Source organism: Periplaneta americana, chromosome 15, assembly GCF_040183065.1.
Source record: "Periplaneta americana isolate PAMFEO1 chromosome 15, P.americana_PAMFEO1_priV1, whole genome shotgun sequence".
Taxonomy (NCBI): domain Eukaryota; kingdom Metazoa; phylum Arthropoda; class Insecta; order Blattodea; family Blattidae; genus Periplaneta; species Periplaneta americana.
Window position 1 is genome coordinate 116,882,105 of NC_091131.1, and position 24,130 is coordinate 116,906,234.

The 24,130-nt window shown below is 33.7% G+C and overlaps 1 protein-coding gene across 1 annotated transcript in view; it reads left to right on the forward strand.

Moving 5' to 3' along the window:
• ACOX1 (acyl-CoA oxidase 1) overlaps positions 1-18,695 on the forward strand; it is a 50,890-nt gene extending 32,195 nt beyond the window's left edge. Inside the window, exons 6-12 of the mRNA XM_069848035.1 lie at positions 224-348; positions 6,342-6,502; positions 6,661-6,823; positions 10,019-10,365; positions 10,697-10,802; positions 11,471-11,617; positions 17,810-18,695. Coding sequence (XP_069704136.1) covers positions 224-348; positions 6,342-6,502; positions 6,661-6,823; positions 10,019-10,365; positions 10,697-10,802; positions 11,471-11,617; positions 17,810-18,070 — 1,310 coding nt within the window. The 3' untranslated portion in view covers positions 18,071-18,695. The remainder of the gene's footprint in view (positions 1-223; positions 349-6,341; positions 6,503-6,660; positions 6,824-10,018; positions 10,366-10,696; positions 10,803-11,470; positions 11,618-17,809) is intronic.
• The last annotated feature ends 5,435 nt before the right edge of the window (positions 18,696-24,130 follow it).

The following is a 24,130-nucleotide window of genomic DNA, read 5'->3' on the forward strand; positions in this document are numbered from 1 at the left end:
AACACCAAAACATGATACTATACATTTCTTAATTATAAATACAATGAAGTGCAATGTAAATATCACAGTGTTTATTAATACTTGAATCGAAAAATTTGAACATTGAATTCAAGATTTGAAGATAGATATCACTCTTTCCTTACTACAGTTGTGTATATGAAACGAAGAGTTACCGTACCTTTTTACTGTTAATAATTCTATTTTGTTTTGTTCTTTTCCTAAGGTATTAAAATTGGTGAAATTGGTACGAAACTTGGTATGAATGCAACAAATAATGGCTATCTTGGTTTTGACAATGTTCGTATTCCTCGTGAACAAATGCTGATGAAGAATGCTCAGGTTCTTGAGGTAAGGCTTACAGATATCACTCTTGGATTGTATGGGGGAGAATTTGTTTATAAAAAATAAAGCCATATCACAATCCTGCATAATTAACTTGGCTTTATCCTTATTACTTTCGAGAATGAGATAGGAGTAGAAAATAGGTGGTATGATGATAGAGGGAAATGTAATATTCTGGGAAAACATACTCCAGTACCGATTTTGTATGTTAATTTCACTCACTAGGAGAAGGTAACCTCTTGGGATAACTGATTTTTAGATTTTGCTGAGCACGTTGCAATTAAGTCATTGACTGTTTACAGTATAATCCAAATTAACTGATATACATTTGAATTTGTGGATGGTTCAGGACCAGCGAGATATGAATCAACTTGTTGCCATTCTTTTCCATCACAGATCTCGTCAGTCATAATCAAGATGACCTCTGTTCTCAACTCCTGATAACAGATTAATGGTGGGTTGGATATAGAATTTTGCCTTTATTCATTTACAGAGTATCAAATAGTGCCAAAAGCTTTAATACTTCATACAATGGAAGCAATACTTAGTGTTATTTCCACTTAAATGTCCTTCACCTAGCATGCTGGTCTTCTATTCAAGCAGCACTGGTTCAATCCCTGACCTATTTGTAGTGGACAAAGCAAACTTCGTAGAGTGGGTCTCTCAGGATAGTTTATTCCTCTTTCATTCCACCAGTACTCTCCACCTCCCCTCTACTTCATCTAGCATTTGCAGTAGTTGGGGCGAAATCTTACAAGCAGTACAGGTTTATTACATGATTAAAAGTAATCCCTATTTACCAATTATTATTATTATTATTATTATTATTATTATTATTATTATCATCATCATCATCATCATCATCATTAGCATTAGCATTATTATCATTCCTTATCATCATCATCATCATCATCATCATCATCATCATCATCAATATTCACTGTTATTGTTTCGAGAGTCCTGTAAAGTCAGGTGTATTGACAATTTATAAATTGTACTGCTTAAGTAGAAATTGATGAAATACAGTGAAACCTCTATTGTTGCTGCTTGTAACATTTCCTCCAGTACATTATTTCATTTATATATACCACGAGAAAGATTCATCTAAGCCATGTTAAGTTACACTTCATCAATTGTTTCTCGTTAATTGATTCAGAATTTTTGGTCTCAATATTTTCAGAATTTTTTTGTGTCGAAAATTGGCGATATTTTTACTGTGCACAGTACACTTGTTACCTGAGTGACTTTCTATTTGTAAATTACTATACATATTCTTTTGCTCTGACTGAGTGGAAGAGAAGGCCTGATGACCTTATCTCCGCCAGAATGAATAAATAAATATGAGAACAGTGAAATGGAGTTTCATTTACTTCAGTCGTGAAGATAGGCATGAGCTTTGTAACCGTGGTTTGAGAGATTGAATGTGGTGTAGTGTTCAGAATTTGATAAGAATATAACAAATGGCATATTAAATGCTGCTTACGAACACCAGAATGATATAAAGAACATAGCAGTGATGGAATTGAAGACAAGAAATGGCATATTATCAGTGGTGTAGTCATACCAGGACACAATAATAATTGCTTTACTTGCTTCTTACTCAACTTTGTATTTTATAAGTATAGATTAGTAGTTTGTATAATAACAGCAGCATTACTAATAAGTAATAATAATAATAATAATAATAATAATAATAATAATAATGATAATAATAATAATAATAATAATAATAATAATAATAATAATAATAACACAGAATTCAACTATGCACTTAAGCCTATATACAACATCCCACCCTCTTATTCAGCCCCATTACCTGTGTGCTTAAGACTACATACAGCTACAATATATCCTACTTTTTTCTTATGCCTTCTTTCTCAAACTGCTTTCTCGGCCATAATTCTGGAAATTTTTGTTAGTAATTTTATTTTCATTGGTGCATTGAAGTCTCTGCGATTATGATTCTGATTACAGTAAATGTTAAATGGAAAACTTGTATTCTATTAATATGGTATTCATCTTGAAAATGTGATTATTCATTGTAAAGGTTCACTTTCCAGGATAACAACTATAAAATACCTCTTTTTCCGAAAGAACTAAGTACATATGGGTGCGGTTAATGTCTTTGACGTATTACACAATGGGCTAATATTGTACTACTATCCATGAAATTTGTAATTCAATAATAAAATTATAATAGATAACCCGCCAAATTCACAGTAGTAAATACAGTTTACACATAGTTCCTTGAAGGGCATCTTATCGTGGTTTATCCTAAAATAATAATAATAATAATAATCTTTTCACGATTTGCCCTGGTACTATTTCATTTACAACTATACCCCTGCATATTATTATAAATAGTTATGGAGATAATGAAGTGAAAAGCAGAAAAGATGTGTGTCAAAACTCAAGGAATGAATTGTATGGAATGTTTGTAACAATATGGTGTGTTACAGTAAGTACTCCAACTTAGGATAAGTAAGAAATATTATCAGTGGACGTTAATAGTAGACAGTTCTGTAGGCAAGAAATGATATGCTTCATGATCATGATCACATTTTAAGCTGTTCGAAATTAACATCCTCCTCCATCTCCAGGTATGCTCTCGCACAAGTATTATAATGGAATAACTGATTATTGTGCGAATCTGGCATCCAGGTTTAGCTTCCTGTAAAGTTGATTTTTTTTTGGCATTCTAGTGCATGGTGCTTTGGGAGATTAGATAGTAATTTTGAAAGGTGGGATAATCGACAAGAATGTGTGGGAACCATGCACACGTAATGTTATCCATGGAGTATGTACAAATTGTTCCATTCGTTGTCGGAAAAATTGCGAAAGGAGAGTAGTTTCCTATTCCTAGTTTTGAAACTAGTGTTTTGCAAGTACCCTGCCCTGATAGAAGGCATATACTCTTATTTGTACATCAATAATTATGAGATAATGAATTAGCGCTTCTTTTTACTTTTCATGACGACTTATTGGAAAGGCTTTGTCATAGTAGATATTGTTACTTCATAGAGAAAGAGAGAAAACTAGATAATAACACACAAAGGACCAATGGCTGAACAGTGGTTGTGGCAGTGGTGATATACAATAGTTTTACGAAATGATGTGTTCTAGCCATTAAAGAAGATATTATAAATTTATTAATTTGTCCTGCAGAATAATATCTGTAATATTGACAATTAATATTTGAGGAGAAAATTCGCTCAACAACATATATGCCTAACTTGGAGTCAGGCCACAAAGGGAAACATTGAAGGAGGAGGATTCGGTCCGGTGCTGTGGATTGAATTCGGCGTAGCTCAGTGGTCAGAGCACTTGGTACATAGAACCAAGGACCCGGGTTTGATCCCCAGCGCCGAATTTTTCTCCTCAAATATTAAATATTAACATTAAAGAAGAGTCAAATTTATGAAATCAGTACACAAATGAATACAGTTTTCTGTATATTGTAAAAAATATTGTATAAGTATGAAGTTTTTTAAAAGTAACAATTTCAGTACTGTATTTACATAAAGTGTTCCCTCATTCTGTAGTCTTCCACACATTCATTAGAGTCAGAAGAGACCATTATAGCCTGATATAAACAATTTCTCCATGTGGTAGAACAGATGCATGAATTAATAATTTTACAATGGCAACTTGTTTACAGTGAAGAAGTAAACATACTGAAAAGTGTTGGCCTCTGTTTTTTTTACTTGCCATTTCCATGTATTCCTCGGTTGCCACAACTATCTTCCAATGCAAGATGTAACTTTAGCCATTTAATTCTCTACTTACTGGACAGATGGCTGGTCTGTCATGGAATGTGTCTGATAGTGATGACAGAATAAGTGTGAAGAGTTATAAGATGGGCTAGGAAGGAGGTCGTGGTTCTTTTATTTTTTTTTTTACATATTTTGGAACATAATGTCAGATTCTCATACTAGAGACCCAAGTTCTAATCCTGCTGAATCCAGTGTGAAATTTTAGAGAAACTGTTAAAATAGGTTTTCTTGAAGTAATTTTGTTTTTCATATTAGCACTATGATATGTTCACAGATCTTACTGACAGCTAATTCAACAATTATCCATCCACGAGGATTACTTATAGTTATAAAGGAGTGGGCATGGGAATAAGTGCACGCACTTTCTCTCTCTCATACACACACACACACACACACACACACACACACACATCTGTAACTATGAAATTACTTTTCCATTGTTATTGAAGATGATGGAGATGAATTTCAATCAAATATTGTCATTTAAATCTTTTGATTGATGAATCTTTTTGGCATAATCTTATAATTGAAGATCTTGGTGCAAAAAACCGGTCAAGTCCAATTTTTTTCAAAATCTACATTTAGTATGCATTGCATAGATAAATATATACTGCATACTTTTGTGCAAGAATCCGTCAAGTCTGACTTTTAGTAATGTCTCTACAGTTGAAAAGGATTCGGCTGTTTCACTTATTTGCGTCAAAAAACAGACAGATCTTCCCACTAGATAGAAGGCAGGTCATGTTCTTTCCCTGTAGACCTATTTTTCAGTACCAATTTTAACAACAGCTTCGGTCCCCCAAGATCAGACACTAATAGCGCATTTGCCTGGTAAACCAGAGTTGCACTCAGGCACAGGTTCGATTCCCGCGTAGGCTGATTACCTGGTTTGGTTTTTCTGAAGTTTTCCCCCCAAACATGAGGCAAATACTAGATAATCTGTGGCGAATACTTGCTAAATACTCTCTCGCTATCACCAATTTCATTGACTCTAAATAACCCAGTAGGCCTAGTTGATACAACGTCGTTAAATAACCAAGTTAAAAAAATGATTATAAGCTTACTCTTATTGGCTGCACTAAACACTTGAAGCTTTAAAATATAGTACAATAGTAATTGTTTGAAAATATATAATATACGTAATATATATATATATATATATATATATATATATATATATGCATTAATTCCTCAATGGAAACTCACCTAAGACTGAAGTAAGTTTCGTAGATTTATTTTCAAACTAGAAATAAATGACGTTCAAACATGACAAAGAAATCTGTTGTATTTTCGGGACAAAAACAATCAAGTCCACCATTTAAAAAAAATTCTGTGGATGAATGGTAATTACATTAAAAATTCACTAATTTCCTAAATAATTATCGTGTAAAAAATTAGTTCGAAATTAATACATATTCAATTTTTGTGGAAAGTTTATTTTATCTCCTGTAAAATGTTCATTTCTGGACTTACCTGGTTTTTGCACCAGGTCTTCAATTTTTCCTACATGAAAACCCAAAGATTCTTCTCCATTTTCACAGTCATTTCATTTTAAAGCCTTTTTTCTAAAGCTTAGTTACAGTATCTGAGTTCAATCTGCTGTTCTTCAAATTCTGACAGAGACATGAAAATAGATAAGAAACATTGTGTCATGGGGAGAGCAAGAACTGGATTAAATGTATTTCTGGCTTCGAGATCTGATCAACATGATCCAAGGGAAAGATGTACTGTTAAATGGATGTCTAAAACATTGACTTTTCCATGCATTCAGATTCTGAAAAGTCAAATTTAATTTTAGGGCAGGTTTTCTCTGAGTATTGCAGTTTTCTCATATCAATATTTCACCATTACCACCATCACCAGTTGTAGCAGTAGTAGTAGTGGTATCTGTAGTAGTTACTTGGTGCACTATATATTCGTCTCCACATGCTTCATTATAGGTACAGTACCATCTTTGATCTGTTGCTCATAGAGAGATACCGTAATATAGATACATTGATGATCCTATCAATAGGCTGTATAAAATAGCTGGGCACTGTATTATATGCATTATTTGTATTTACATATCAGAAGATTCTTCTTGTATACAATATAAATTATATTGATATATTAAGCTTGCATGTGCCAGACTAACTGCATATTTGTACTGTAGAATTATTATGTATGTATAGAAATCATATTTACTTTATTATTCTTTAGTGAAGTTTCATGTTTTGTGATTTTCAGGATGGAACATATGTAAAATCTCCAAGTGATAAACTGACATATGGGACCATGATGTTTGTAAGAGTTGTCATTCTTCAAGATATGGCAGGCTATATGTCCAAAGCCGCAACTATTTCAATACGCTACAGTGCAGTGCGAAGACAATCTGAACTTAAACCAGGGTAATTAATTCGTATAATATATTATTTAGGTTTATTCTGTTATTTATTATATTGCTTACAAGTTTTATATTGACTAACAGTACCTTACCTATATAATGATTATCTAGATCTCATTTTATCATTGTTTATAATAAAATATTTTGATATGTCTTTTTCAGTGAACCAGAACCACAGATTCTTGACTATACAACTCAACAATACAAGTTATTTCCAAACTTGGCAGCATGCTTTGCTCTTCGTTTCAATGCCGCCTGGTTATGGAATATGTACAATTCAGTGACAGCAGAACTTGAAGAGGGAGACTTGGACAGACTGCCAGAGGTACCTATGAATATTGTCTCTGTCTTAACATCAGACCACAGAAATCCAATTTTTAACATAATGGCTGATATTATTTCAGCAACGAGATGTGGTAGTGAACTATAATTTCGTGAAAAATTGCATAATATTACACTGTCATACCATCACTGACACAAAATACAATGAAAAACTACTACACCATATCATATTCCAGTGAGATTTGTGTCCCAGGGGACAAGCATTCATTGAATAGCAACTACTGTCTTTGAATTTACTAGCACAACACCATTCGTGAATATTTCATTATTTGTTGGTCCAGCTGTAATTTCTCGACAAACGTAAAGGAACCAAAGTTCGATTTCTGGCAGATTCTGTGGGATTTGTAATGTTAACGTGGCTAGAGAGCAGGTTTTCTCCAAATACTTCAGTTTACCTCGTAACAGCTTTTCTGATGCTGTGGAATTGTCTCATAGACTGCGTAGAATATGGATAATTTTAAAGAGTTGTTACTAATGAAAGACGTTCATGATAGTGAATAGTAAGAATTAAGAAGAGTACTTTTTTGTTTTATCATTTGTGAATCCTAAAGAGAAAGAACTGTGCTGCTGCAAAAGGTCGATTTCGAAATTTTCACTGAAATAGATACTTTGTCTGCATCCTTGATACCAGTACTGAAAAAGTGATTTGGACATTGACATCTTTCTGTCTATCTATTTGGATTAGTATAATAATTTCTCCTCAGGTGTTCGGTCACTTTTGTTCATATTCAGTATGCAGTTATTCAGGAATGATACACATGAAACATACATAATTTTTAATAAAACATTAATGAGTCTATTTGAATTTAAAATGGGGAATATTGGTGAATGCTGGGTTTACAGTGAAAGACCTGCCCTTGTATAGAAAACTATGAATGAATGGATTATGGAATTTAACTACACAATGGCAAATTATTTTGGTGATTTTCTGTTTTACATACAATAGAATAAGCTGAGAAAATAATATTATTTCTTCAGAGCAATTATTTCTACTTTTAGTTGTAATATCTAAATTCTTCACCTATGGCATGGAAGAATAATAATCACACAAGACCACAATTATTTCGTCTCAAACCGTATTTAATACTTAGAAGTCATCAATGGAAAGGAGCTGCACCGTAGCCAAATGACTTACTATAATAATACCAGACAGCTGTATACTAGCAGCATTGACGTGAGTGCAAAATATCGCAGACTTGACATCTAGCGGAGCAGTGTGGAATTACGTCCACAAATACAAATATTAACATAGCAGGAATTGGACTATTGTTTAAAACGTGAGGTACTAATGTGGAATAATATACGAGACACTTAAGAAATGTTGAATAGTATTTAATCTAATATTATTTTATATCAAAGTTGCATATTATGAGAAATATTCCATGCTTCATATTATTTTCTGTAATTAATTGTTGCGTATTTTTTCTCTGCATTAGTGAGACAAAATTAATTCTGACATTTACAATAACGCATATGATACCCATTGCTGACAACTGCAAAGATAAAAATGGTAGTAATCTGATGCTTATAATAATTAGTAAAGGCATGTGGACAACAATAAAACTTAATTTGCTAAAACCTTAAAATTTCCAATATATTTTAACTTATATTCATTTATTAGGACTAAATAAAAAAGCTAATTTTTATTGTTCTATCAACACAGAGACAAAGGCATTAGGCCTAATAAAGAATTTTGTTGACTCACATTTTATGATCTCTCGGAAATCGAAAGTACGATTTGGAGCAATTTATAATGCTGTAATTGTAGCAGTTATAAACAGCACATATACACCCTGACATTTTAACGCAGCACTAATTAATAAAACTATTAACTAGCCCAGCAACAATATATATTGCAGTTGATTACAGCTTGTTTCGCGAGTATCGCCACATCGGCCGCCTAGGTAGCAGCATCAGCGTTGTTCACACGCAGAACTGCTAGCTGTCCGGTATTATTATGGTAAGGTATTTGCCGTAGCTGCCTACAATAATTATGAGTCCTTTCTTAAAGGATCATTAGCCACTAATTGTAATTGACGTGAGTGCGAAATATCGTGGACTTGACATCTAGCAGAGCAGTGTGGAATTACGTCAGTCAGTCATACAGAATAGCTGCATGTAACGATCCCAACAGTAGGTTTTTTCCTTTCTCTCCTTCCTTCCACCTGAAGACGAAGGGAGAACCACCCTTCGAAACGTTGTGTCTTAATTTTTTTATTGTGACAACCAGCAATGGAAAAAGTCCAAACCCCTCACCTAAACATTACTAATTGTAAGCAACTCTTGTTACGTGCAGGCGAATTTCCACAATAAATTTGACAACTTGTTCTTCACAGGTTTGATTTCACAGCACTGCTGAATATTTAATAAAATAAAGAATATATTTAGAATCTCATTATAACGCACTGATATTTTTCAGTTTTATATAACTTTTAAAACAGATTTTTATAATTTAAAAATAGCATATGAATTACTGCATTGTATGAATAGCTATTTTATGTGAATTTGTGAAAAATTAATGGCACTAATCGAATTAAATCATATAATTTATAAATGAAGTCAAATATGTTACTTTTTAGAATAATAAGGAAAACCATTTCTGTGCTATTGCAAAAAAAAAGAACTGAATTGTTGGAAGTATTTTGTTCATAATGATACAGAATATCAGAATCTTTATTTGAAAATATGTGCTCTTAATTGAAAGTCTTTTATTTTAAAAAATATGGCATTTTAGTTGAAAGACTTTTTTTCTCTGTGTTGTTTACACAAGCAAAGATAAATAAATAACAAAGTTTATTCCTGTTAAACATGTTACGCCAGAGAAAAAATGTTTAATATAAAAATATTTGAAATGTTGAAACATGTAAGAGTTGTGCTGCATTTATTTATGGCAAGATGATGCGAAGTTAGATATTGAAGCGGTACTTCAACATAGCTGCTGCTACTCTTAAGTTTGCGTATTGTCTTTGGTAAAATTTAGACACACTATTTATCCAGTTGTTGCATTTGTATGAAGTACCTACTTTAGAGTTGCAGCAATATGTTGTGTCCCACTTTTAATGTTCTAAACAATTTGTTTTAGGAAACTAAACTTTAGAAATATATTTTTAAAATGTTCAAGAAAAAAGTTTGAGAACCGAATATTCATTAACTGTATTAATTTGTATTTATACTCTAGCTCCATGCACTATCATGTTGCCTGAAGGCAGTATGTACAGCAGATGTAGCACATGGTGTGGAGACTTGCCGCCTCGCCTGTGGGGGGCATGGCTACATGACGTGCAGCAGTATGCCTTCCATTTATGGGTTAGTGACTGCGGCATCCACATACGAAGGAGAGAACACTGTCCTGCTTCTACAGACTGCCCGATATCTCATTAAGGCATGGCAGCAGGCTGTTGGAGGCATGGCTTTGACTCCCACTGTTGCGTACTTGAAGCATGCTGTAACTGGTAACACTGGTCTACGACGGTGGGAGAACACAGCAGAATGTATTGTTAGGGCTCATCAACAAGTAGCAGCAGGGTAAGTTGATTTTGCTTGTTACAGTTTTGCACATAATGGTTTGACGTGTGAGGGAGATCAAGACGAAAATATAGATCGGAAAAGGAAAAGAAGTATATGTTGAAAAGTTTCTTATGTTCTTTAGCAGAGAAAGAAAACCGTTGTCTTGTCACAACATTGTAATACAACGGTTTTCTTTCTCTACTGAAGAACATAAACTCTTCAACATTTATTTATTTCTGATATACTGTAGCATTCACATATCTTATTCTTAAATTCTTCTTGGTTTTCCCTCAAACATTCATGAACAAAAATAATATATAATATATTAGTGTATTCTTATATGTTGTAGGAAAATAAAGATGTGTGCAGACAACATGGATAGGAGAATTCGTGGAGGAATTTCTCCTGAAGATGCATGGAACATGACGTCTATAGAACTAGCTCAGTGTGCGGAAGTGAGTGCACGAATAATAACACTCTTTGTGAAATTCTAACTACCCCTTGACGATGGAGTTCTTGGCAATGAAACTGATTACTAAGTCAGTGACAGACTATAAGAATGCTGCAATCCAAATATAAGCATAGTTTAGCAAAGGTTAGCAAAGGTTGCTTGCTGCCTTTGCTAAACTAGATCTCCAAGTTTGTCATAATAGTAATAAATTTACCATGTTTTAAAAAAAATCAACATATAAGCTATAAAAATCTCAAATTGTAAAGAGATTCACCAATTTTTATTAAAATGCCGCAATTGTTTGTGAATAGAGAATATTTAATATATGGTAAATATTAACTATTCAGTTGACATTTTGTTCTTTAAATATAAAAAAGGTGTTTTCTGTAAAACTTGAACTATTACATTAATAGACTTTCACAAAAATCCATATCAATTGATTTTGTTTTCTGAGAAATTATTGTTGTTCATGTTTTTGTACTATAGTGATATTATATTTTATTAATATTTAGAGTAATTTCTTTATGATTTTATTAGTACTTACAGTTTTTCTTTGTTACTTATGAGGAATATATTCACAATCATTTTTTAATTCCTTGTTGTGATTTTGTTTATTTAATTACCTGTTATTTCATATATGATGGACTCATTATGGTTGTTTGTCTTTTGTAGGCTCATGCACGTGCTATTATTGTAAATAGATTTGTTGAGACTGTGGCGGAGTTAATTGTGTCAGATGCTCTCAAGACAGTGTTAACACAACTAAGCGAACTGTATGGTGTTTATTGGTTGCTTCAGAAATCAGGAGATTTTCTGATGGTAAGTTTCATACTTTCTCACCCATTACTTGTGTTTATAAATTCGCTTATACTTTATGGAATGTGTGTGTATGTGCGCGCGCGCATTTTTTAAATTTTTGTTTTATGCGTATGTGTTCTTTTTTATATTTGTGTGCTTGTGCGTGCGTGTGTATGTATGTGCACACACACATGTATTCACATATCCTTATGTGGATTTGAACTTCCGTGCCACATTAAAGTTGCGTGCCGAAGCTGTTGCTTATACTGACATTTTGGTATCTAATTATTTATATAAAGCAAGCTATTTCTAATACCCGGCCCCGGAACAGTTTTTCCTTTGAACTTATTCAAGTCTGCTTCACAGGGAGCTTTACCTGATAAACTAGACTTGGATGATGTATATGTTACTGTAGGTACATTAACAGAAAACCACAATTCCAAGTCACACAGAGTTTGTATGCACTCGATGTGGGTCTCAGGCTTCTTGTCAGCCCACTCGAGTTGTGTGGATATGAGGGGGAAAAATTGAGATGGTGTCAGGTGGAGTTCCTGGGTAGCTCAGTTTGTAGAGCGCTGGTACATTCAACTAGAGGTCCCAGGATTGATACCCGACCCTACAACAATTTTTCCCTTCAAATTATTCAGTTTTCACTACTTTTTGTAAATATTTCAGATTTGTTATTTTATTAACTTTTTATTCACATTGGTAGTTTAAAATACCTTGTGTTATGTATGTCCATGAAATCTGTTGGTTTCAGATATTTAAGGCAAAGGTTCCCAACCGGTGTGTCGCGCAGCTCCATGGAGTGTATTGCAAAATTTTGGAATTGAAAAATAAATTTTATTGCATTCAGAATGTCTCTTTACAACACATTTTTTATTTGCAACGAAGTCTTTTGATATTGGTTTTGAGACAGACTTTACCAATGAAACGTGAACACCTGCAACAATGCTCAGTTCAGTTTTTCAGCCATAAGGCCACATATGAGAAACTCTGTGCAACCCATCAAGCACAGACTTCACATTAATTTAAATAGGCGAGTTTTCAAAAACGATAATAAAAATTTTTTATCAGACATCCAGCATAGATAGGTTGGGATTTTTGACACATACTTTTGTTTTTTTCTAATGCCACTCAAGTTGCTGCTTGTTCTTGTAGAATTTTCTATTGCGTGTTAACATAACTTATATACAATACTGGATGTCCGACACTACATAGAAGTTGTTATCAGTGCTTTTTCCTGGTGGAACGTGTTGGAACGGCACCTTCTTGTTGCATTTTTCATCGAAATATGTGTGAATAACTATGTTTTTAATATAATTTTTCTTTGAATTCCTCTTAGATCTTGGAAGTCTTAGTTTGACGAAAAGGAGGTTAAAAACGACAAAATTCCCGTGCAGTGAACAGTAACCTCTTTTGATTCTAAAATTAGAGCAGAAGTTTAATATTTTTCACACAGTTCAGGATTAATTTTGAAAATTTTGACATCCCATTTCCCCGTCCCTTATAAAATATTCTACATAGAGTTCGACCACCCTTTTTCTCCAGAAGAAAAGTAGTCATTATTATTATTGGGAAGACCACGCAAGCACTGGCATGAGACCGTAACAGATCCTGTAGGGTCTAATACGTGAAGGATATGATGATGATGATTATTATTATTATTATTGTTAATAATAATAAAATCAAATAAGTGTGTCGTGATATCGTGGGCGTTAAGTAAAGTGTGTCGTCGGTCAAAAAAGGTTGGGAACCACTGATTTAAGGTATTGGCTACCGGATTCCTGTGATGTAATTTTATTTTTAAACCTGTTTTATTCCATAAAAATAGGTACTATAATAATAATAATAATAATAATAATAATAATAATAATAATAATAAAAAGCCTATAATCTTTTCCTTCCAGTGGCAGGTATATTTTTTGCCTTATTGTACAGGATTCAGCAGAGGAACCTGACGATTTTATGATTCTTATTGTTGGCAAATTATAATACCGACAAGGCAGGAAATTTTATCATTCAGATTTTTGTTAGCTTAATTATTGCCACTTTTGTAACTGTGGAGTTGTGGAACACTCAGCATCATTTTAAGGCCGAAAAACTTATAATTTCTTAGCGTAATTATTGCCATAGATAATTTGAGTGCTCAAAATAATTCCTTTGTTATGCACATTTTATTTTTTTTTAAACAGAGCAACTCAGTGATTATTTCGTAGACATTCTGATGTACCATGCCACACAAAGGTTTGAAGTTGCAATATCACAAAGCTACAGGTATTGTTTGTTGTTGTTTAGTCAATGTCTGAAGACAGGTCTGAACCTCACAAGTGATACCAACAAGGCACCACTTATGAGGCAACTAGGCCAGGAGACAATTGGATAAGGTGGCCAGTTCCTTTCCCCCTCAGTTGCATACAGTGCCAACTAGCTACATATTACACTAGTCAGACTTCAGATGTAGGTATACAAACAATTGTTCTTCCTGTGACACATATCGTCAAGTGAGATGTACTGCCTGATAATAGATGTACAAGTCAGTCACAACATCAATCAGAGGAAGCTATGTGTATATGGATCTGAAATTTCATACATAGAAGATGGTGAGACTGCAAGAGATGAGTGATGTGATTTGACAAGTCGCAGTACATTATTACAGCAATTGCTCCAAATCTTAAACAACGAAACTATTCTTCTCATGACAGATGAAGCACGTTTTCATTTGTCTGGTTGTGTAAATAAACAGCATTTCCATTTTGGGCAGAGGAAAATCCACAGCAACTCCATCAGCATCTTCTACATAACAAATGTGTAAGAAATTTCGGAATCATTGATCTGTATTCTTTTGAAGAGGGCTGTCACATCTTTTCGATGTATTGAAATGTTACTCAACTTCCTGACTTACAATTTTAGCATTATGGAATTGAACTCTCATTTGTATGGTTCCAACAAGATGAACCACTGCCAATATTGTGATAGCATGGAAATATTATCTTGTGTGGAGGTGATTTTTCATGGCCCGCACATTCACCTGATCTCACTGCCTGTGAGTACTTCCTTTGAGGGTTGCTTCAATTTTCATCAGTAGACCCTACAAATTGAATAACTGAAGAGGGAAATTTGGAAGAAAATAGCAGTGATTGGAGAAGACACCAGGAGACGAATGATGAGAAACTTGCAAAGAAGGATGGAGGCGTGCATGAAATAATAATGACATTATTTGAATGATGTGCTGTTTAAAAATACAGTATAACCTCTTTTTAACGAATCACTGAGGGATTACTTTTCTTTCCCTTAAAAGGGGGTTTACATGAAATGGGAAGGAAAGGCTCAAATTGCTACTACTAACATGTAAGTTATATATGGTACCAAACATTATAATCATTTATACATAATTAGGCCTACAATTATTATTTACAGTACTTCATTATTATATTTTTTAACTTTTCAAATGGTGAGACACGAATGTTTTTCCATTTAGTTGAACTCGAATTACACTGAAATTGGCATTGAAAATTTCTTTCTTTTTTCCTCATAAAGAAGTAATTGCAACCCGTGTGTGTGTGTGTGTGTGTGTGTGTGTGTGTGTGTGTGTGTGTGTGTGTGTTTTGCAATAGCATTATTTGAAGATTAGTCTCGACATCATTTAGCACTTTTTAACGTATGACTAAGTAATTTTATGTTTTTAACAAACAAAGTGTTAACGTGAACTTTAATCAATGGATCATTTAGTAATTTCACTTTCTGTCCGATAGTTAATGTCTTCCATTTAGTCGTCATTATGATGCATAAACTATCAAAAAAACTTGGAAACAGGATGCACATAACTCACGGGAACAAAGCAAGCACTTTGTGAAAGCAACACAAAGCAAGAACATAAAGAATAATGCTGCCACATGCCGCATTAATATCAATTGAGATGTGGTATCGAATATAATAGTACTATTGATTATTGAAAGTTAAGTCGATATTTCGGGCTTCAGTATCACAAAATCCACTTGAAAAGTATTCCTTAAATTGGGTTTCTTTAGATGCGGGAATTAATTATTTGTTGACAGTGTGGAGGAATTTAATTACATTATTCTTATGGTAATTTGGCTGAGACTTAAATTATTCTTAAAAAACGGGATTTTATTGTAAATAGAGACATTTTGATACAAGGTAACAGTAAATGGCTTTTGTAACAATAAATTAAATCTAAATTATGATTAGCTTCTTCATTATGTGTTAAAAATCGTCAAGTTTCTCTAGCCATACTCTATATTTAAGCCCTTGCTAGAATTTAACATGTTTAAATTGAAGAGTGTAATCCCAAAATCGGCTCAGTTAGTTTGACCATTTTTATGATTTATACATATACATGATTTTTTTGGACCTCTATCATATTTTAAGCTTATTTTCTTCCAAAACAATGCCAGTTCTTGCCTAAAAGTTTGTTATTGTGCATGTCACTTGAAAATTCGCTCAGTCCATAGACTGATGGATAAAAAATTAGCCCAGTACTTTCATAAAAATGGACTGAACTCATTTTGGAATCACCCTCTTCAATTGTAGATTATCTTACTATCTTAACATGAAAGTAAATGTACTTTGTTCCAAGGAAGAAAATTATTGTCTTCTACTCTCAAATTCTCAGCAGCACTTCAGGTCCCTTATATAGTCAACGAATTTTAAGAACAACAAAACTGGAAAAAATTATTTACAGTAGGGCCTATATGTAAAGACATAGGCACCCAAAATAAACATTCCATTATCTTCCAAAAGGAATGTCAAGACCATGAATGAAGTTTCGGTGGAACAGTCACGAGCATCTATCTTGAGGCTCATAGAAACAGACTACATGCTCTGATTCTTTATAGCAGCAGTTCTCAACTTTTTAATGGGGTACCAGTATTTATAACTTAGGAAATTTGCTGTACCACTAACAAAATTTATTATGGAAAGCTCCCAGAGTCTGTTTAATTAAGAAACAGTTACTCTTCGAATTTATTCAATGAAGTGTTCCATAAAATATACATAAAACAGCTATATATTTTTATTTCATTACAATTTATATTTTTATTTCAGACTTTAAGGACCACCCAGCAGTGGCTCACGTACTGCCAGTGGTATGCATACCATAGGTTGAGAATCGCTGCTTTATAGTTCATGAATTTTTTCTCAGCTCCATCAGTTTCTTTGGCGAGCTCTGTGTATGAATGATGAAAGAGTGATGGAACGGAGAAAAATTCTCTCCGGTGCCGGGATTTGAACCCGGGTTTTCAGCTCTACGTGCTGATGCTTTATCCACTAAGCCACGCAGGATACAACCCCGACGCCGGTTAGAATCGTCTCAGATTAAGCTCCATCTCTTGGGTTCCCTCTAATGGCCGCCCTCTCCACTACGTCATAGATGTCTATGAACGCAGGACCGAAGTCCATACATGTGTTGAGGTGCACTCGAATGAGTGACTGGTTGGCCGGGATCCGACGGTATGGGCGCCGTCTTAAATCACAAAGTGATTTATTATGCATATCATATATATTTTGATGTACTGAAGTACATATGATATTTCCGGCGCCCATACTGTCGGATCCCGGCCAACCAGTCACTCATTCGAGTGCATCTCAACACATGTATGGACTTCGGTCCTGCGTTCATAGACATCTATGACGTAGTGGAGAGGGCGGCCATTAGAGGGAACCCAAGAGATGGAGCTTAATCTGAGACGATTCTAACCGGCGTCGGGGTTGTATCCGGCGTGGCTTAGTGGATAAAGCATCAGCACGTAGAGCTGAAAACCCGGGTTCAAATCCCGGCGCCGGAGAGAAATTTTCTCCGTTCCATCACTCTTTCATCATATGATGACGCAGAATATCTGCATGGAAATATCATATGTACTTCGGTACATCAAAATATATCTGTGTATGAAGCTTGAATAACTTCTATGCGTCAGCATCAGCATCATCATCATCACCACCACCACCACACCTCTGAATAATAATTTCTGAAATTTCATACAGATCTGCAATAAATTAAAGCTGTTACAACCAGTATCTTGTAAGTGAAACTGAAAAAACTAGAGTTGATAATTTAAAATATCTGGTAATTATGACACAAAAACTAATTTCAGTTTAATGTCACAAGCATCAGACCTGCCTGTAAAACTGTCTCAGTAATTTAACAGACAACTTAATAACTAATTTTATTTTTCCTATTTTCTATGTTAACAGTATTCAGATGTGACATCACAAGACATTTCCAGCCTTCAAAAATGGATGGAGCAACTCCTGGCACAGATTCGCCCAAATGCTGTTGGCATTGTGGATGGCTTTGATATCTGTGATGAGATCTTATCATCTGCTCTGGGCTGTTATGATGGACGGGTTTATGAACGTCTCTTTGAAGAAGCATCTAAAAGTCCACTAAACAAAGAACCTGTTAATATATCTTTCCAGAAGTACCTGAAACCATTTTTGAAGGCCAGTCTGTAATAGTTAAATTCAAGAGGCAATTTCGTTTCCAGTTTAGCATTTAAACAAGAGTGCCTTTGTAACACTATTTCATTACTTATATTACTATTAAAATTTAATTTCCTTAAGGAAAATTAAACATTGTAAATAAACTTCTTAGAAAATGGTACTTAACACAGATTGTTTTGTAGTTGACATGATAATGATCAGAATTGATTATTTTCTTAAATTTCGGAACTTTTACAGGGTATTTGGTTCTTAGACGTTTATGCCCTAATTGAATGTGAACTTCCAGATGTACCGTATCTATAAAAGTTGTTTAGACGAACACTCAAACTGCCATGTGCAATCCATGACTAGTACACACTGAAACAAATAAAGTTGAATGCAGTAATGCAAGACAAGTAAGAGTATGTACACACACGAGTAGGAAATAACATGCAATGTTGAACAGTGTAGGCTCAGATTTCAGATCTGGACACAATTTAGACAAGTGGGCTACCCACCAATACAAAATGTTTAACTAAGAAGTGCAGTTGATTTTATTAGTTGTATAACAATGTTTCATAAAAAAGTTTATACGATCAACTCTTTAAAATAACTCTAAAATTAAAGAATACAGAATAAATTATCTCTTAGAAGTGGCTTTGTGGCGTCAAGTTGGAGGAGCCATATGTATGAATTGTGGAATGATTTACCTTTACAGGAAAGGAAGGCATTTTAGTAGGTACTGAATTTTTCATAAATCGGCACTGTTGGAAATTAAAAAATTCCTGGCTATAGAAGAATTTATTTCATAACAAGAAGTAAAATATTACAGTTACAGGCAGGGCTATGGAGTTTTATTCAAACCTCTATATAAAATGTTTTAAGAAATAACTATCGATCATCCAGAAGTTTTATGCATGAGTGATGAAGTGACTTGTTGGTGTAGGAATAATGCTTTGTAACTTTGTCTCTGGTACTTTACGAAGTCATTTCTGTTGTATTTTACAGTAACCATTTGACTGGGAGCTGTAATTTATACAGGTTATAAGTCTAAAAGGTAGTGCATTGATTCACATGGTGATGATGATATGTCTTATTCTGTCTGTCTTGACAATTCTGTCAGTAAAAGTTGCAACAGTTCATAAAAATATGCACTGGTATACAATAATATGGAAAGAATTTTTGGGAATATTTTCTATGGTTACTGAATTTTAAATGGTAGTCCCCTGGTAGGTATTGAATGAACTAAGTGCAATTTCTCTTCCTCTTTCTCATTTTTAAGCATATAATAAAGAACATTATGTGTTCTGAGATTCATTTACAAACTGAGAGGAAACATCCATGTTCCTTTGAGTAGCATAGTATTGCGAGCTGCATTTAAAACTTCGTGGATAATATGTGCTAATTGATAACAGATGCGTGAACCATACATGACGTTCCATCAAGTAAATGGATCAACTAAGGAGTGGGGGTTGGGAGGAAGGAGAATGCTTCTTTGTAAGAAAATTTATTTGCAAGTTCCTGCCTCCCTTCCCAACATTTTGTAGTGCATTAGGCACATGTCATCTTTACGAGAAGTTAAAATAAGTCTAGCTTTAGTAACTAAAAATATGAAGATAACATTAACGGTTGTTATTTTTGTGAAAATTTATGAGAAAGCTGGATCCTTTCTTAATAATAATTGACTGTATTACATTAAATCATACTTCTTTTCTAAATATAAATGTATTTAAAAGAAAATACATTGAAGCATGTTTTCACATGTCACCTATACATTCAAAATGTAATTTCTCGTTTAATTTAAAGTTAAAACAATAAATTTTACATTTCAGAACATTTTAATCACATTTATTTATAAAAAGTATTATCATCTTAATTTGTTCAATATTTCTAAATTTCTTTCTAGTCGTTCATTTGTCTGTCTTTCTGCCATCAGCAAACTCATTGGATACCTATATACACTTTGCAAGTAACAGTCTCCTTTAAATTAGAAGATAAAGTACTATCTTGTTGGTTTCTGGGATCAGACTATCTCGTTTTGCCAATAAAAATTGATAATTTTTTTGTTGATGTCTAAAATCATTCAATATCCTTGCATGCAATTGCAAGATAAAGCTTTAAGTTGCAGTATTATAAATCAGTGAGTTACCATAAACAGTAAAAATAGCTTAAAAGCACTTCATTTCAGTGATATAATTATGATTGATTAATGATTGCTGTTAATTCTATTACTAGTGATCATAGGCAGAGAGAGAACCGTTTCCTTAAAGGGAAAAGCAAAACCATAGAATCCCGATATAACGAGATTATGGGGGACATCATTTATCTTCTCCCCCATTATAGCTTGACCTTGGTACAGTATATTGGAATATGATCATTTAATAAAGGTATTGTAAAATAAAATAAAACTGTAACAAAATATACAGACAATTTTACATTTTTTTTCTCTCTTGTATGGAGGAGGGACCCAAAGGCTTGCACTGCAGCCTGAGGCATATTGTGCTTATCACTCCTATTCTGTGAATGATTGAGTAGCCAAATGGCCGCACTCTTGTACAAGTACAGCACACTGCACTGTGAACTTAACCCGGGCTATTGTATGGTTGATGATATGTGAATTAATGATGGGGCGAAATGAGTCCGAGGCCCAAATTTAAAAATTACCAAGCAATTCTGTTTCAATTGGTTGAGGAAAAACCTCGGAAAACCCCCAACCAGGATTTGAACCTGGGTCTGCTCGTTTCATGGCCAGACGTGCTAAGCACCACTCCACAGCAGTGGACCAATTTTACATTTACTTTATCTGTTTATTTAAAAAAGCAAGATGTCATATGAAATGTAAATTCTAATTATTTTACTTAATCTCGTCTTTAAGTTTACACATTATACCGGAATCACTTTTCTTTTTTCTGCATTGTTGTGCAGTATGTTACTTATATTTCTCCAAGTGATGCTATCTGGGTACCAATTAATAGTCTTATTAATGAATAATTTAATGATGATAAAAAGAATTTCAATAGTTTTTGTAATTTTAAGCAATGAAATCTTATAAAATTGACACTCATGGAGAGGAGAAATCAGGGGCGTACACAAGTGGAGGGGGGGGGGGGGTTTACTGGGTTTGAACTCCCCTTGAACTTAAAAAAATGTTTACTTATTTAAATGTGAGTATTTTTTAATCCATAATCGTCTTCCATTCTCTGATTATTCACTGTCAGAGTAACAAAATCAACATCGACATAAGGCATAGTCCTCCTACACCTCCTTCAATATAATCCCTGTGCTTGATGCTGTGACATGTTCGAATTACAACAATTCTATATTTATTATAGAGAGACCTACCACCTAGTACTGATCTTGCAATAAAATTAAGATGACAATATGAAATTTAACTTGTTTGTTAAAAATTGGATTGCTGTGAAAAAATTACGTTTCAAAGATTTTATAGGAATATTCATGAATTTGTCCTATTAGACCATAGTATAATATCAATAAATATACCGCAGCATAATAATAATAATAATAATACACAAACTTTAAAGTCTGATAATGTAGTAAACAATATTAATGACTCCCCCCCCGACAAAATTCTGCATATGCCACTGGACAAATTATAATACATACTCTGAGCAGTTTATGACTGGCCATCAAGCAAAGGTCCATTTGTAAAAGTTTGTCTGGCTGCTGACTATAGTTGGAGATGACTGCTGAAATGAGGGGATATTTACATTGGCATTATGGAAAATGAAATCAGCTGCATAAAAATTTACCACTTACTGAGGCGAGCGCCGATTGAAGATGACTGTTTCAACAGATCTCAGTGTATGCACTCTATTTTATCCATGCAATAAACTTATGTGCATTATTGCATATCATAAATATATATTATCTTTATCTTATCAAGAATGCTGACTTAACAAAGCAATTGATATAATATTATCAACGAGGAAAAACAGAGCTAACTACATCTTTAATATCATCAAGAAGAAAGGAAAAAGCTAACTATTGCTTTCTGTTTGATGAAATTAGGCTACAGCCTAACTTTGCTGGTAATAAACATTACATGACTTTGTAAGGACAATACGAGGTGTAGAAATGTAGGCTATATAAAAGATAAATGCCAGGATTATTACTACAAAGTGACTTCGTTAACAAAAATGTCCAAATATAATCGAATAAGTGATAAGAGGTACGTACCATCATTTTATTGCTTAGAAGTTACTGAGTTCAGTCTACAGTACTTGCAGTTAATTTTGCTTGCAACACACAGTTCTTGTGGAAGCATTATCAAGTTCAATATTTTATTATTATTATTATTATTATTATTATTATTATTATTATTATTATTATTATTATTATTATTATTGGTAGTAGTAGTAGTAGTAGTAGTATTGATGTGAATGAATCTGTGTTCTGGATTAGAAGAATAATTTAATTCTTCAATTGGTGCACCATGATATGGTCAACTGTACTGTCATTTTCCCTCCCGCCTGTTTTTATCAACTTCACCAGCCTTGCTCATAGTGCTTTACAACTCCTCGCACAAGCAACAGCAGATGTTTCAAGAACCAGTTTATTCATTCACTAATATCAATCTTTCAAAGACTTGTCACTTTTTGATCTTGTGTCCTGATTTCTTTGGGCTCACCTTTGAAGACAGAAGAGGCCAACATAACCAAATGGGCAGAAATGTGACTATGAGAGAAACTAGACATAAAGAATATACACAGAAAAATATAATGCTCTAAAATAAACAAAGGACTGTTCGCTTAAACATGGTAAGGACAGTACCTTTTACAGAACTGCAACTGATATTTAGAATAAAAATCTAAATACTGAGTGTATATTAAACTTCCTTCTTCAGTTGGTACATGTGTACAAATATTTTTGAGGAATCAAAATTGAATTTTTCTTCTTAATAGGTCCAGTTGGAAAACATATAGTCTAGTTATACACACTACTGAGTGACTGTTTAAGCCATTTTTCAACATGTTTCAGTAGATTTTTATAGTCTTCCGAAAGTTTACGGTTTATTCTTTGGTTACTTACCTACTATTGCGCAGTATATCTGGCGACAAACATTCAGTTTTTGTATAGAAAAATGACCTAAGATGTATTACAGCTAAAACCTAGATTTTGGTGTACAACCTTGCTCACAGTGGAAGTCAGTGGTCCACTGTTGTCCTGTGTGAATGAGTTGTGATAATGCTCTCCTTGTTCATATTTTCACATCGTCGCCTCGTATTATTATTATGAAACATACAAATGAACCACACTACAGAACAGTCTGAGTGGATTCAATAGCTTGCCGTAAGCAACTTTCATTTGCAATGATTTTATATATAGTATGTCTCCCACATTTTCTAAATTAAAATGGTAAACATTTCACAGAAATTACTGCTAATGTTTATGACTTCATGAAGTGAGAGGCATAAATATATATGAATAGTGTCGAATTGTGTTCCCAAAGATTCAAAAACACTCAAAGTACAAGAACGAGTTGCAGAAGCAACAGAAATCTTCGATATGTCCAATTTCAAGAGCGTTAAATAACCGAAAGAGGCACACAGAAATATCATTCCACTCACCCAGGCAAGAAACCTCACGTTAAAAAAGAAAAAGCCGGAAATAGATGAATACAAGAACTTGCTTCGAAGATTTAAATCACGCGTAGTATATTTTTACAAGAAATGGTAATCCTTGGACAATGAGCCAGTCTCTCCTATTTTTTGCCACTAGTTGCCCTGTTGTACTGTACACTTGGGTTTTAAAAGCTAGAAAATTCGCAACGAAAAGAATAGTTCTGTACACATATACAGTACTTTCTTACTCAAACATTTTTCCATCGACTTTAATTGCACCATCTTTCTATTGAAGGTTGCACGGTGAGGATAAACGAAGATTTACGAAATACGAGGCGCATCCAGAAAGTAAGTTTCCCTATTTAAAAAAAAAAAGAACACACACTTTCAGGAAAACATTTATTGGCAACAGGTACAGCAATGTTTCAGCTATTTTTCAACATAGCCACCATCAGAATTGAGACACTTGTATCGTGGGATCAACTTTTGTATCCCTCTGTCGTAGAATTCT